Source organism: Podarcis vaucheri (assembly GCF_965113315.1).
Source record: "Podarcis vaucheri genome assembly, chromosome: Z".
NCBI lineage: Eukaryota > Metazoa > Chordata > Lepidosauria > Squamata > Lacertidae > Podarcis > Podarcis vaucheri.
The window spans coordinates 26632824-26649776 of NC_138758.1; the positions used below are offsets into that span (position 1 = coordinate 26632824).

Here is a 16953-nt window from a genome sequence, read left to right on the forward strand (position 1 = left end):
TTATTTTCTTTTTCTGCTTATTTTTATTGGGTAAATGATTTAAAAGGTAATAACAATAGTGTTAAAACTACTACAATATCTTTCCACAGCCATTATCTCACAGACCCACAAATTACCTTCTAGATTTTTTTTTCCTTTTTCCTCATTTTTACCTTTAAGCCATACTTATAAAAATGCCCATTTTATTCAACAGTATCTTCACACTAATAGCAAATAAACATGGAAGGATCTAGTTTAAATGGTAGGAGGTTTGTGGTAATCTGTGATAATATTGTAATCAATAGTCAAGTTACTAAGGAAGGAAAAAAATAGGGGCCTTTAAGCTACTCCAGGCAGCTTTTCTTTTTTTGCCCATTTGTGTCACCTTGTTGCATTAAAGAACTCATTATGCTGGTGAACCATTAATTCTTGTAACATATAAAACACGAAAATAACTTAGAAACTAGATCCAATCTTTTGAAAAGAATCAACTTTGATATACAAAACAGTCATAAGTTGTTACAAAAGTTCTTTTGTTCTCAGTGCATTTGTGTACCAGCAAAGTTACTGGATCCAGAGCAAAAGGAAGGTATTTTTTTTTATTCATTTTTTTAGTCTTCTTCTGAAACAGTAATAAAAAAAACAAGGAAAAAAACCATATCTTTGTATATAAAGAATAATCATTGCTGGTCTTAATAAATGTAACCAGAAACCCTTAAAATCTGAGAGGCACACTTCGGGTTTCTATATTATTTTATTTAAAACACAAAAAGTCACCAGTTTTATTTCATTGGAGGAGTCGCTTAGGCTCCTCGAAACTTAATTCAATTAACATCACTAGCAAAAAATCAGTTAAGAAACTGTACAAAAATAAAAAAAAGTTAACCCATTTCATCCTGCAGGGATTTTGGAAGGACTGGAAGGCAGGCTTTTTTATTTTTTTTTTTAGGAGCAGCATTTAGGCTTGGCTGGAGGATTCTTTGGTTCGATCCAACACACAAGAGATGTAATCTACTCCAGGCAACAGTTTCAAGAACCTGCACAGTTGAAGACAAGTGAAAAGGTTGAGATACATACGCATCAGGGGGTGTGGTGTGGCCCGGTGCTTCCAGCTGACAATTGTGTTGCGGTTGGTGCAAAGCACCCCCCATCCCACCGGAGCCTGCTGCGGCCCCGGCGGGAAAGTGGCAACGATGCAAGACTCTTCCAGCTACTGGAACGGTGTATGTTGTGTGTGTGCAGCTCAGGGACGCAACTCTCCTTCAGCATAACCGGAGAGACTTGTTCTGGAACTGCCTCATACCACACGGGTGCAGGAAGCAAACTTTTAAAGCTAGAACAAAAGCGCCTTTTGGAATGAAATAAGGCAAAAGTAACTGATCAATGCTTGCCCAAAGCTCAGTGATCAATATTGACAGGAAGGTGAGAAATCTGTCTGGGATTTTCAAAATCAACACAAAATGCTCCAATTTCAATTTGCATATTTAGGAACAAACCACAAGGCATATTTCAAGCCTTGTTTTTTCCTTGATTTGTTTTCAGCAAACAGAGCTACTATGTTCCTGTGAAGTACATCATGTTTTGTACGAATAAACCTACAATTACATAAGGAACATAATCCTTTGTGTCGTTGGCACTTCCATGCTCAAGAGGTAAGTGCCAGGAAAAAATGTCAGCAAGAAACAGATTCATCTATATGTAAAAACAGAACATTTGCTGAAGCTTCTGTCTCACAACATGCCAAGCAAGAATTCTTCCTAAATGAACATATGCAAGATAGGCTCAGAAGGGTCTGGAGGTTTTTCATGTTCTTTTTTAAAGCACACCTTTCCAGTTTGTATAACCCTTTGAACTAGTTTTAATTTCCCAAGCAACAGCTACTGAAACATAGACAAATATGCATTGTGCATTACACTGTGTACAAAAAAGGAGACAAAATGATCCTTTTTCCTCCCCCAAGCCATGGTGGGAAGTATTGCTGACCTCGTCCTTCAAACCCTGCAGGATATTTTATTTAAATCAGTATTTCATTATTACACTGGTAAGAAATTCTGTATAACATCTGCATATATTGAGGATTTTTTTTCTCTAAAAAAATCTGATATGATTTCCGAGTCCGCATGACCAGTCACGTGACCTGCTCAAGGTTGATTAGCACCTTTAAATACACATATATTTATATATATATAATAGATCTTTTTAAAAAACTTCTAACAATGAGCTCACCCAGAAGCATGAGCTGTAATGAGATAACAGAGGAAAGATGGGATTGGGTGGCCATGGCTGATTTTTCAAATGTTTTGCAGCAGATAATATTTTTTTCAGCTTGTGCTCAAGTTTCCCTTTAAAGGGCAAGAATGAAAAAGTTGCATTCAGAAAGCCACTTGTTGATACCTGTTGTTTCAAGGTGAATCTGCTTTCCAGCACCCAAATGGAAAGGGTCCCCACATAACTTCAACAGAAGCAATGGCCAGTTCTTTTCCTGACCTGCAATGTCTGCCAGACATCTGTTGGCTACTTGTGTTTTCAGGCCTTCTGCTCACTTAAAATTAAGGCATTAAAACAGAAAGTTAATATTTGGACATCAAATGCTGTGGATGAAGGAAATGACAGCATTCCCTGTGAGAACTTTCTCTGCTAGCTTCCCTGTTAATGTGAGAGCCACCCTCTGCTTGCCTCTCTGTACGTATGAGAATTAAGAGTACATTTGACGATTCTTAACCAGCTGCTTGACATTTAATAGTGTTTGGTTTTGCCCACACTCATCTATCCTCCTATAGGTATGCATATGAACTCCACATCTAGTGAATGAAATATGCTGGGATTCCTGTGAAAATGTATTTGGTTCCTCCAAAATTTATTATTGTTATTTACTAAATTTATATCTCACTTTTCATCTTAAGATCACAGGGCTGTTTAGCAAAGAGCCTATCCCCTTGAATATACACTTCATCACTGTCCACGAGAGTTCTGTCAGTACATTAAATAAGGTGAGTCCCAAACTACTAACAGCTTCTAACTTCATGAACGCCTTTTCCCTGTCTCTCTTCCTCATTGCTAGAGTCTGATCAAGACAATAACTCTTTCAGCCCCTTTCACATAGGACAGAAAGACAGTTATTGCCACAGGACTGATCCCTCCGGCTCAGAACCATTCAGATGACTCATTAAATCCAAACACATTTTTCATACCCACTACTATGACTACTTAAAACAGTAATTGCGTTTGGTTGATTGTAACAAACTCCAGGCAACTGGAATATGTTGGGAAGAGAGAGAAGAAAACCGATTTCTGCTCTCGAACTAATTTCATTCCTCACCAACTCTCAATAGAGAAAGGAGTTCAATATAGCCATCTTTTCTCCAGTTTATCCCTATGCCCCCCCATTATTTTGATAACTTGCATCCTTGTCAAAGGCACTAATACCTAAATCCATTGACTTCCTTATACGACAGCTGCTACATGCCAACGGCTTCAGCACAAAAGCAGCTTCTATCCTTGAAGTCTTAGAATGGCATTGGTGCAAACAGTCACTCATGCACAAGCCACCTTGCTATACATGGGGCCTGTGAAGGCCTTGAGTCCCATGAGTAAAAAGGTGGCACACCGCCTTCCTAGATGTGCAGCAATTAAAATGGCAAATGCATTGGCCAATATAGCCCGAACTGGCTTTGCAACAAAATTCTTCCTATATGATCATTGTATACCACGCAAAAACCATAGCTGCCTTCTATTCATAATCAAGCAATTCATCTCAAAATCTGCCTCTCCTAGGATTATCAGAAGAATCTGAGGCTCACATATTTACTTACACGAAATCAAAACAAGTTTATAGGAACATTGAGGATTGTACAGTTAGTCCTACTCAGGCCTCCTTCATAGTCTAAGTTTCTGACCTAAATCTTGTATATTTTGTTTTTATGAGCAGCTAATCATGCTTGTATTCTCTAATCCAAGCCCTTTAAGCATTATACTCTTTCCTTCCATCCACAGTCTTACAGAGAAACTTGACTGATATAATTCAATGTTAATGAAGTTAGAATTTTAAGGTTTTATATCAAAAGAATCCCAAAAGGTCTATATACTAGCCAAACTAAGGATTTTGTAAAAAGAGAGTGAAGGGGCTCTTTGTAATGGTGTAGCGTTTCCATCCGTTGCCATGATGAACTTAACCTGCTGTGGAGAAGCGCCATCATGGCAACGGAAACTATCATCATAAAATTGTACAGTAATAGAGATAGCTAGACCAAGAGGGGGCGGGGTCTCCTGGGAAGAGGTCTGCAGAGAAGTCCAGGGACTGGTCATGCGGCTCAGTGTCAGGAATAATGGTTGTATGGTGGGAGGGGGTGCCCAATGCCATTCTGGAAGTGATGATGCTGACGGTGAGCAAGGTATTCTGTGTAGCTCATGGTCATCTTCTCACTGCGGTACCTACAGGGGCCGGGGATGGGGGCAGAGAGGGAGAAAAACGGAGACAGAAGGGTTTAAAGAAAAGGAGGAAATGTTCAGGATTTCCCAAAGCAACACATCAAGAAACAGACTTCTGACTGCAAAATATTCAGTGAGTAACACAATGCACACACATTGCAGTCTGCATATAGAGGCCAGACACACATATGTCCGCACACAGGTTCCCCGCCCCTTTATGATCCATTATCCACCAATGACCTAGGACATGGGTAGGCAAACTGAGGCCCGGGGGCCGGATCTGGCCCAATCGACTTCTAAGCACATGCACAGGACCTGTTTTATGTACTGCTAAGATTTAAAAAAGGGACGCGGGTGGCGCTGTGGGTTAAACCACAGAGCCTAGGACTTCCTGATCAAAAGGATAGCGGTTCGAATCCCTGCAATGGGGTGAGCAGTTCGAAAGCACGTCAAAGTGCAAGTAGATAAATAGGTACCGCTCCGGCGGGAAGGTAAACGGCATTTCTGTGCACTGTTCTGGTTCACCAGAAGCGGCTTAGTCATGCTGGCCACATGACCTGCAAGCTGTACGCCAGCTCCCTCGGCCAATAAAGCAACCCCAGAGTCGGCCACGACTGGACCTAATGGTCAGGGGTCCCTTTACCTTTATGATTTAAAAAGTGCAACTGTTGATATATCAGAATAAAATGAATCGCCAAAGAAGATGAAGTAGTGAGGCTAAATGGGAAGGGAGGTAAGACCCATGAGGACAAAAGCATTGTAAATTAAACCAGAAGTTCTACTAAGGATGAATGTGCATTTTGGTGTGGCTGCCAACACAGGATCTGGCCCATGGTCAGCAACACGCACTTATCTGGAATAGTTCTGGAATTGCCTTTAAAGGTAGTTTGATGTTTAATTACACAAACAGCACAGATCGGCAAACATTTAGCCATTAAAGAGAAAAAAGGCAGAATTGTTCTGCTGTGTTTAAAGTTTCCCTTAAAAGCTAAACTGGCTTGAAATTGAAGCAGTTGCAATCCAGGTCTAATTAAGTCCACCCATTCGGCAATGTGTACAGGACTGGGGAAGTAGTGCCTAGTTAAAAGGACCATACATCTCCATCAAATTTGCAAAGATCAGGGATGTGGAACCTGTGGCCACCCAGATGTTTTACTCCCAACTCTCCTGAGCCTGAGTTAGAATGAGGCACGGTGGAATATCAGCTGCAGCCAGATCTGGATGGTCACAGGCTCTGGCATAGATCATAAGCTATAGGCTGACCCAAGTGCCAATACAGAGCTACAAGGGAAGCTACTCTGCAAAAAATTGGTAAAATTAAGACCCCAGAACAATGGCCAAGTCCAATGATAGCTTTCAAGGGCTCAAAACTGATCCTAGATCAGTTCAGCACAAAAGCTGGTCCAGCCATGACACAGTGCTCTGATGTGAGGGCCAAAGCTTTTGACATTAAATGCATGAACTCATTCAATGTGCCTACTTTTAATCACTGTATGTGTCTATTCTTTATCATCAGTCATTTTAGTAATTGTATACTGTTTTGTGGTGTTTTACATTTTATGGTATATGCTGCCGTGGACCTCCATGTTGTATTGCATGAAATAGTGGTATACAAATACTTTCACAAACAAACAAACAAACAAACACACACACAAACAAACATTTCCCAGTTAACAAAAGCAGCAGGGGATTTTCAGCAGGGGTGCAGCACAGGGAGAAAGGGTTAAGCCCCCTCTGCCGACAGCCTCAATCCTGCAGCTAATACAGTTATACATTTAATGTCACATTTGCTTTGGGCTAAGAGCCTGAAAGCAACTGCCTCAGCCTCTAAATGAAGAGCTTCAGGACTGCTGCTCTCGCATACTGCAATCTGTTCATCATCATAATCAATTCCTCTTTGCAAAGGTCTAATACCCTAATATGCCCAGACTCCTAGAATCCATTAGATCCAGATGCAGAAGAAAGGGGAAAATATTCTATTAAGCGTCATTATTAGATCTTTGCTGCCATTATCAGGAGAGATGCTGCAGGAAACAGCTCACTTTTTGCCAATAATAAAACTGGCGTGCCCATGAAATGCAGATTGTAAGCATAGAGAAAAATGGACTCCTACCTGGTCAGTTTTATTGTTTTCCTGAAATCATTTGTAATTGGAGCCTTGTAGCCTCCTTTTCTCAATAAGGAATCTATGGTCTGAATATGGTCCCATCCTGTTGAGAATCATCAGGGGAGGAAAATACTATTAGAACACAGAAACCAAAAGCCAAATTGCAAGGCATAACTAGTGAAGACATTGTGTAGACGCCAGGGCCAGGTCTAACCATGTAGCATGCAAATTCTCTCACCTAGAAAAATGCCCTTGCAAGAAGAAATCTGACCTATTTCTTCCTGTGAAGAAGAGTGGGAAGTCAGAAGGCACACACAATTCTGCTTTCTAGAGCTCATTTTTTAAACATTTGATGCTTTTAGTTTGTATACTTACTTGTGATGTTTTATATGGAAGAGCAGCTTCATATAACTGTTTTTAATATGTATGTAATAAGGAAACAAGAAATTTGCTGCCATGTTTGCACTAAAAAACTACATGAAGTCATTTGCAATTGAAGTTTCTAATGGTAATATTGCATGTATGTTGGTTAAATCTTGGCCCCACAAAAGGTAAAACAGACACACACTCTCTTCAACTGCAGCATCTAAGCAGGGCAAGGCTAGGGAACCCTCTGAGATGTTGTTGGGACTCCAACTCCCATCAGCCCAGCCAGCCTGGCCAAATGGTGAGGGATGATGAGAGCTACAGTCCAACAACTATCTGGAGGTCCACGGGACCTCCACCTACAAGCTATGGTGCTGGACTACATGGAGACCCAGGTTCACAACCTCAGCCAATTCTGAAGTTCATTGGGTGATCCTAAGTCATTGTCCACCCTTCTGAGACAGAGTTATTGCTGACAATAAATAGAGGGAGGGGGTTATGTGTATCACCCTGAGATCCCTGGAGGAAGAACAGGATAAACATTTTGTAAAAAAAAAAAAATCAAAATCAGAAGCAGAACTATGTTTCTATTTCATGCTTATATTACAGGTGGGCAACTGATAATAGCCATGGCTTAGAAGTAACCTACTTCATAGTTCCTTAAGATGAACCCATAGTTCCTTAAGATGAACCCTATTTTACATCTCAGTACAAAATGGTGATCAGCAAATGCATAACTTACACTTTATCAAAGATGCTGTGCCATAGCAATGAACAAAATAACAATGTTATTTAATGACGAACAATCTAACCACTGACAACTGTTTATCAACCTTTGCCCATTTTTAATGGTGACTGTGCAGTGGTGGTACTTGGTAGACTGTGCCAACCATCACTGTGTTTCAGAGAACATTGCAATGTATGGAAGGATTCCCAATAAAGGGACTTAGGGTTGTATGCAAGTAAGTAAGTAAGTAAGTTATAGACCCACTGAAATCAACTGATGTGGCTAACTGGTCTATTTGTTTCAGTGGGTCTACTCTGAGTGTGACTTAGTTGGACACAATCCTTTACTTTCTATTGATACATAAGTGGCATTTAAAGAAGAGTCATCCCTTACAATTAAAGTATCGCTCCATCATCTGACATCAGCGCAAGGTCAAATATTGCATTTTAAGTTCCTAGGTATGTTTAAATTCTTCACCAGAGCATATGAGATAAAGTGCAACAATGACCTTGCTCCTTTGCAACCTCCGGTAAGTAGGTGGCGGTGCGTTTTGATCCTTTTTCATTGATGAATTCTATTCTAATACCATGTACACCCACCTGAAAGAAATGGACAGCATTATTAGGACATTGAAAAAAAGAAAAATGAAAACAAAGAGATAGAAAGATAAATCTCAAAGAGTCAATTCTGCATTTTTTTTAAAAAGGTCATCCCAAGTCTTGACCTTGTTTGCTCTTCCAGGGTATTTTTTTAAAAGTCACATTTAGCCTCTCTTGAATGAGAAGCTGAGAAGAAAGAAACATATCCTTCACTTAGGATGCTATGGAATATGAATGACTCCATCAGCATCTCGTACTGAAGCCAATAAAAGGTCGGCAGAAGTTGAGTCCTACTGTCTCCTATGTGAGCACATCTGCTCCCACTCACTTCTCAAAAGTGATGGAGTGTTCTTGCTATACTCAACATATGATACATCTGCTGAAGTGACTGTCCATGTCCAGGTGAAGCAGCTATTTTATAGCAGAGACTTACCAAAAGCAATAGGACTAACTCCATTTTAACAAATGGCCAACCAGCTTGGTGAAGTTCAACGGATCAAATAGATAGCTTAATAATTAAAGGCTCTGAAAGGTGCCCTCTGAGTCCTTTTCATGGCAAAGCATCTCACTTATTCAAAGTGGCTTGAGAGATATCTAAATGCTTACGCAATCATAAGCCCCCAAACAGAGAACTACAGAACTGATACAAGCTAAGACTTCAATGGGGTGACACAAGAGACTTGCAATATTTTTTTTACAGCTGCTTCAGAGAAGATAAGTGTAAAAGTCGATCCCACAGTCTCAAGGAAGTCACACTGAACCCTATTATATAACTATTTGTATTCCCTTTTTTAGAGTAGTCTTCATGTGGAAGTAATAGTTATGTCAAACTGAGATTACTGATAAATTGGCTGGGCATCAAAAGCCGTATTTTCATAAAAATTACACACAAACAGAAATCTTCCCCATGCCTGCTTAGACTTGTGCACTGGAATACTGAGGCTCAAGGAGGCCCACCCAGTTAGCAGAGTCAGATATATTTCAGAATGCAATACAAAACCGATATTATTCTCACTTTCACATCGTCATGGGAGAAGGAAGTAGCATTTGTGTTCATAACCCTTGAGAACTCTAACTTATAGTACACTAATATACACTGAACTTCCCAATACAAATTCATTTAAGAATAAGCAAAGACTAGTGCCAATGATTTCATGACAATTCATACATGCAAGCCAGCCATTTTATTCTCTGCACAAACCTAAGACTTCTAAGCTGGGACAGCCAAAGTTAGCGAAACAACAATTTGCAATGGAGATTTGCACTTGGCTCTGAAGTTAACTACAGCATCTCTGGGAAACGTGCCACGGAGAGGCAAAAGACAGGCAGGCTAACCAACCAGTTTTAAAAGGAGAGTCAGGTGTGACTATGCAAACTAACTAATTCCAAGACTGATGAAGGATTCAATTTAAAACTGATTTATGATCCAGTTTATTAGATACCTAATCAGAACTGCACAGGAGGAGCTAATCACCAATGGGACTTCCACTGTTTCCCCATTATATATTCACAGCCCCTAGGAAAAAATAATCATACCAACCCATCCAAGGATACAATTGTGCTAAAGACATGCCACTGTGCTTGGATACCTTAGCTTGCCTGGAAAGGTAGAAGAGTCCAAGAGCTGACATTTGGATGGTTGAAGAGGAGTAGAAGAAACCACTTGGGATGCAGATGGATGTTGCAGATCTTCACATACACTCCCTGCCTGACAAACCTACATCCATTTCCTCCCAGGAGGTTACAAATACCATACTTGTTGAAGCTGATGGGAGCTTGAGTCGAGCAACACCTGGAGGGTCGTAGGTTCCCATTCCCTGACCAAGAACTAAAGTTATGGTTTAGCATTATGTCAAAACATGACCTGTGAGTCCTTTCATCTTTCTAAGTCTTGTGGGACCAAGACTACTTATTCCTTCCTGTTTACTAAAATAACCATGAAAGCCTGGGTTCTGGGTGCCTTCTGAGATGGGGCAGAATTTGTTGGTTGTGGCATCTTAGCTATGGAATCCTCCCTTCCACCTAGTGCCAAATTTGGCATATTTTAGATGCCAGGTTAAATTGTTTGCACTCCCAGAGTTTTTAATGGTTTTTAGATTAGCACCTAGTATTTCCTGAAGGGATCACTACTGTGCTGTTGTTAGCAATCCTGAGAATTGTTTTAGTGAAAGGATAAGCATGTTTCAAAAACAACCACCTGATCAGATCAAGGTTACTGTGGATTGGCTTTATTATATGCCCCAATTATTTGTAATCAGGGTTGGATAACAGTGCTATATCAATGCACAAGATGGAAGGCTGACACAATACAGTGGGGGTGTAATAGAGGATTCTTCTGGAAATCAGTATATAAACACTAATGCCATGTGAAAAATCAAGATTGAAGGCATAGCTAAAGTTGAGCATGGAAGAAATAAACAGCTCCTGCTCACAAATATGGATTATTATTATGAACCCTTTCTGAAGTAATATTGGTGGCTTCCATGGAAAGATTTTTGAATGATTTATGCAGTGGTAGCATATGCACTGGAGACAGTAGGCTAGAACTTTTTAAAGCATTTTTAAAGGGAATGACATGTGGACTGGTAGCCAGAAAGGAGCTTATCTCTTACTTATGGACCCTTTCTAAACAGAAGGGCAAACTGTATGTCTGCAGGACAATTAGCAAACACTACCTACAACAGAAATGGCCCCATGTGAAATGGGAAGATCAGAGAAGTATCCAGAATCACAGAATGTTTGTGACTTAGAAACATGAGGCATTTTTTTTTGGGGGGGGGGCTTTCTGTAGCACCGAGGTGCAATGCCTTGGGCTCTATGTGTGAAACCACCAGATGTTTATACATTTTCCTGTGAAGCTTTCACCACCACTTTCTATCAGACACACATGGAAAATATAGAAATATTTTATCAAACATTGATTGGAACACACACCTGTTGCTCTGGATTCTGTGGAGAACGACCGGGAGAAACCGCTACATTTCAATCACAATTTTCGCATATCATATTCTCGGAGAATGCAGAAGAATTCACCCCCTCTGCTCCCCCCATAGGATAAGAAACAATGGATTTAAGCCACAAAACGCGAGAATAACCGTTTTGAAATATAATAGCATTTCAACTTTGGAATTAGGTGCCTTGGGACACAGTGGAATCTTTTGTCTTGAAGGCATTCAAAACAAGACAAAAGATAGGAATTGCATAGGACTGGGAACTGATCGACTAAGTTGAGAACTGGGTCCAGAGATGATAACCACCACTTTATTGGTAGCCTAACAGAATGGGTTCCAGGTGTATAGGCAGACCATCTCATGGAAACTGGCAATGGTATAGGAAAGGACAAAATCCCATCTGATACTGTCAAGATATTGAGATGTTGTACCAGTTCTGTGCCCAAACTTTGGCTCAGTTCTTAAAACTTTAGTTGAGCAAGAAGCTTAGACTTTTGAAGTAAGATCTGGAATTATGAGAAAGCAGTTTTCTCTCTTTTAGCAAACTGTTAGCAGTTGCAAAATTATTGCACCTGTGCTATCTGGTACCAGCGTCTCAAGGCCGAAAGTGACCAGTCCGTTAATGGGGCAAACATTCTTCAACTGTGCTGTCATGAGTTCATCAAAGAGTTTTGGAAAGTTCCAGCTGAGAAGCAGGTTACTATGCTAGAGGGCATGAGACATTTCCTTAACATTACTCCTTTGTCCCCTATCTTGGTTCTGAACTTTCTGACTAAAACCTTAAGCCACACCTCTTTGAGGGGACAAAGAGTGTTTGTCATGTATCCAGTTTAGGCAAGGTTTTGTTATTTGTGTGCGTGTTTCCTAAACCCTTCCGTAACAAGGTTCATTAGGCATGGTTATTTAGGTAAGGCTTTGGTTCGAAAACCAGTGTCTTGGATCACTTTGGTCACATTCTGCTACTATGCATTTGGCTGACTTTGCCTGAGGCTTCAGGAAGCAGAGAGTGGTACTTTTTGCTCTTGCTCCTTGGGGACATCTGGTAGGCAACTTGAGAATCTCCTGACTCAAACTGGGTGAATCAAAAAAGTGGGGGCAGTTTACTTCCTTTGAGGGTTTACCCTGGGGCTGAGAGTAACTTCTGCCTTCAACAGCCACAGACCTGGATTCTGGATCAGGCTTGGACTATGACCTGGGGGCAGGCAGCATATTGAAATCGAGAGGCCAAATTCCCTTGATCCTCAAACCCTTGACGGCTACCTTTCTATACTGGAATTTAAAAAATGCAAAAGCCAATAAAAACAGCATAACAAATAATGCAAATAGAATAAAACAACTGAGTACAATAAAGATTTGATGGCAGTGGTAGGCTAAAAGAAGTCTAAATGAAGTCTTGTTCTGAAAATGTCCCAGACTGTTTCCAAAGCCTGCCAAATGGTGTGCAGTCAAGGGACTTGTTATAACTCTCTTGGGAGACTACTTCACATCCTGGGTGCCAAAAACAGAAAAAAACCCCTCTCTTTTGTACCCGCATCTGATAGTTGAAGTAGAATGCCATTCTAATTTCTAAGATGCCATGGTCCCAGATCATTTTCTGAGTCTGGAAATAAATTAGCAAACATTCAGGCTGGTAAAGGACCTGGCCCTAGACAGTAACCTGGTGACCATATTTTACACCAATTGAAGTTTCTGGGCTATCTTCAAGGACAATCCCATGTATAATGAATTACAGTAACCCAACCTAAAAACATGATTTGAGTATCAGTGACTGAGCCTAGGTCTAACATTTCCAGGAAAGGCACTGCTGGCCTACAAGATGGTATTGGTAAAAGGCACATCTACACATTGTGATCCAAGACAAGGCAATAGTTGTTCAAATTGGATGATTTGAGCTATGGCTTTTGTAGAAAGGAATTAACATCAACCATCTTAAGTGTTGTTTGGAACTTTGCTCTCCCTTAATGAGGCATTTATCATCTCAGTGACCTACACTCCAAACCTTGTCCTGGCAGATTTAAAAAGACAAGATGGGGACAGGTCAAAAGTAAACATGGTGGGTCTCAACTCTTCCAGAATCTTGTCCATGTATTAGATTGTACCAACTGAAAAGTATCCATAGGAAACAGAGTAGGCAGAGTCCTAGAGTCATAGAAACTATTCTGCTATAACTATGGCATCTACATAAGGAGTGGATATTGTTAAGATTTGTTTTTTTGCCACCAACACAGTCACAGAATAGGCTCTTACCTGTGTATGGTCGGATTTGGCCCAAGTCTTTCGTCACTTATGCTCTAGTCATCATCCTTCTCATTTCACTGAACCCACTCCTCAGAAAACCAAGGAGATGGTCCAACTCTACAAGACAGGAGAGGACGTATGGTTGCAATTATGTTGACAGCCTATGTTACTTCCAAATTCTAGAGATCAACCAGGGCATTGATTGGGCAGTAAATCATATTAGTCAGAAAAATCTCCAGGAGACACCAGGAGAGCATTGAGATCCATAATTCTCAGGGAGTGGATCATCCTAAAAGGTTCCCCCACCCCTCTAGAAGTTAGAGGCTGCTTCAAATCTAAACCTCATCAGATAATGAGACATCCAGCACAAATGCAGCTGTAACAATGACATCTATTACCTCCCATTGGATCTGATAAATAATTTTGTTAAGCTGAGTCTAGTAAAGGTGGGATCAAAGACTCAAATGGACCAACCACCATTACAGCAGTAAGAAGAGATCATTGATCTCTTATCCACAAGGATTTCAAACACACGATAAATGGATGCAGAAAATGTAACTAGATTAAAAGAAAAACCTAATTACTTCCAGCATCTACCATCAATGAGCTACATCAAAAGGAAATTTGACAGGTCCAGATAATGAAACTTCATACGAGAAATTAATTCTCAGAAGTCACTCAACGGGGCAAGCCAGTTCTGATACTGTTTTTCTTTCTGATGACAGCTTTGGAAGAGTTCTACAGGTACACACAGCTCTTGAGTTTGCTGAAACAAGAATCCAGTTCATAGCAAATACACTGAAAGAAATACAGTGGTGCCCCGCAAGACGAATGCCTCGCAATACAAAAAACTCGCTAGACGAAAGTTTTTTCCGTTCGCGATTTGCCTCGCAAGACGAATTTCCCCTATGGGCTTGCTTCGCAAGACGAAAACGTCTCGCGACTTTTTTTCTTTGACTAAAAACAAAGACATGTTTTGTTTATAAAGTTAATTTATTTTCCCTTAAATTTTTGAACTGCTCTTTACAGTATGTGTGACTTTAAAGAGCAGTTAATAAACTGTTGTTGTACCAAATTTGGCTTTGTTTGGACTTTTTTTGACCATAGGAACGCATTAATTGATTTTCAATGCATTCCTATGGGATTTCGTGCTTCGCAAGACGAAAAATTCGCTAGACGACAAAAATTGCGGAACGAATTAATTTCGTCTTGCGGGGCACCACTGTACGGTAATCACATCTACTCTTATGAGTTTCACTATACGCACATCCATCTATCTATCTATCCCCTCCTAAAGCCGTATCAGGGATGGAAAAATATTTTGAACCATACCCTGCCTGAAAGTGGCAGCTTTAAAGTATGAGTATTGCAGTGGAGATTCATAACACAACTGAGAACCTTAAATCTGGTGCCCTCCAGGTGTTTTTGTATTACAACTCCAATAAGCCCCAGCCAACACAATTGTAGTGTAAAACTCCTGGAGGGCTTCAACAGAGGAACAACTAAACCTAAAGATTTTGTTATTCCCTTCAATTTGCCTATTCTGCAATTTTGACTTTCTGGGTGGGGCTTGGGAATGACACTGTAATCATCAGCATGACTGCAAGAGGACTAAAAAAATCTGAAGAATAACAAGATGAACAAAAGTTACAATATGAAGAAGTTTCTTTATTGTTTAGGACTGGAACAAGCCTAATACCAGACACTGATCACCCAGTTCCTGTCTACTATAATCCCTCCATCACCATTTGCATGAAATTGGTAACTGCCATATGCCTGCATTCTCTATGTATGTGGTGTTTCAGGTTCAGTAAGACCACTGGTTTACTAACCAGGCCATTATTTTGTAGTCTCCTTCCATAACTTCTCTAGCATATGCAGGGAACTTGGGGGAAGAGAGAGCTGTATGCCCTTGTGTTGGGCTTTTGAAGGAGATATAACCTGCACTTTGCTGTGGCTTCCTTCTGCAAAAAAACTCCTCCCCTTACCTCCCCACAATTGTCCATGGTGGAAAGGGAAGGTGGGTATCCACCCATAATCTGGGCTTTTGCAGAGAATTTTAACAAAACCACCATTGGAAAGTAGTCCTGCACCCTTTTCTCCTTCCTTAAGTTTTCCATGGAAAAAAGGAGGGTAGTTTCACTCAAACAAGCAGGACAGCAATGTGGACAGAGCAAAATTTGCTCTCTGTCTTTGGTGAGAATTCTGCCTATCTCCATCTTGGCCTCTGGCTCTAGTGGCAGAATGTTCTGGCTTTTATGGAGAAAGAGAGACAATTTATCCAGTCTTCCTGCATGCATGTTTGGCATTCTTCTTGGGCACAGCTGTGCTACCCTGATCTCAAAAGGGCTTCCTGGCTCTCTCATTGCCACACTTGCACAAACTGCAATTTACATCCTGCAGTCTCTCTTCACCAAGAGAATGTTGACATGATCTGGGAGTCATCAACCCTACAACATGCTTTCTTTCTTTCTTCCCTCCCTCCCTCTTCTATTTCTCCTTCCCTCCTACACCTCCACTTTGAAATATGTTAAATCCTCCTGCATTTTTTAATAAAAGAAAATAACCTCCCTTCTCATTTCTGCTTCCTCCAACTACAGTTCTCTGCTCCTAGCTCTAAATTCTGTGTTCTTGGGAGCACATGTGCAATGGTGCTTCACAAAGAATGAGAGAACAAGTACCTGTTGCAAAGGTCGTATAATCTAGAAATCAATCATGAGAGAGACAACAGAACAAGGCTATGTGATTAGTACAATTGCATAAGCCTAGGCTTAGTTTACAGGGAATTGTGTCAATTACTTCATGGAAGAGGCTGATTTTGAAGAGGGATTTTAAAGTGAAAAAAGAGAAAGGGAGAGAGAGGGACATTTTGGAGTTAGTTCCAGACAATAGAAGGAAGGTAGGACTCTTTTGTGGGAGCCAGAGGCCTTCAAGCAGTCAAGGTGGTAGAACTGAATGAACAAAGGCAGGAATATGTTGGCATATTAAGAGCAGGTTTGGGGCGGCAGTGCCAGAGAGAGCTTTAAAGGCCACATCAAGAAATGTGTGCAGGATCCAAGAGAAGACAAGAATCCGGTAAAGGTATTTAAAGAGAGACAAAATCAAACCTTGATTTGAATCCAATGAATGTCAGTGCACTGATCCTGATTGGATCACTAGATTAACAAATTTAAGTTGCTTTAAGTGATCTGAAGGAAAGGCTGAATGAAAATGTAAGCTATCATTCCTTCTCTCTCCTGTTTCATGTCTCCTTTCCTCCTCTCATGTCCCCCCTTGAGGCAAATGCTCCTAGCTCTCATCTATGACTCCTAAAGCTGTCAGCATATGACAGCTGCCACACCCTGAAAACGGCTTCGACTGGCTGGCTAAATGAGGTGAGGGGAGCCAATGATTCTCAAACCCTTGATATGTTAGGGACTTCCCATGCACATGAATAAAGGCTCCTGCGGATTGAGCAGCTGAGACCAATAGTGGGACCAATGGTCAAGAAGGCAGTTCCTGCACATGCTGTGGAGGAAAGTGAGGGGCAGATGGGGCTCATCCACCTAGAAAGCTAGC

The 16953-nt window shown here is 40.8% G+C and overlaps 1 protein-coding gene across 1 annotated transcript in view; it reads right to left on the reverse strand.

Moving 5' to 3' along the window:
• Nucleotides 1–16953, reverse strand: part of AMMECR1 (AMMECR nuclear protein 1) — a 127289-nt gene continuing 110336 nt past the window's right edge. The window contains exons 5-7 of the mRNA XM_082208660.1: nt 8116–8206; nt 6521–6617; nt 1–4410 (exon numbers count right to left, since the gene is read on the reverse strand). Coding sequence (XP_082064786.1) covers nt 4296–4410; nt 6521–6617; nt 8116–8206 — 303 coding nt within the window. The 3' untranslated portion in view covers nt 1–4295. The remainder of the gene's footprint in view (nt 4411–6520; nt 6618–8115; nt 8207–16953) is intronic.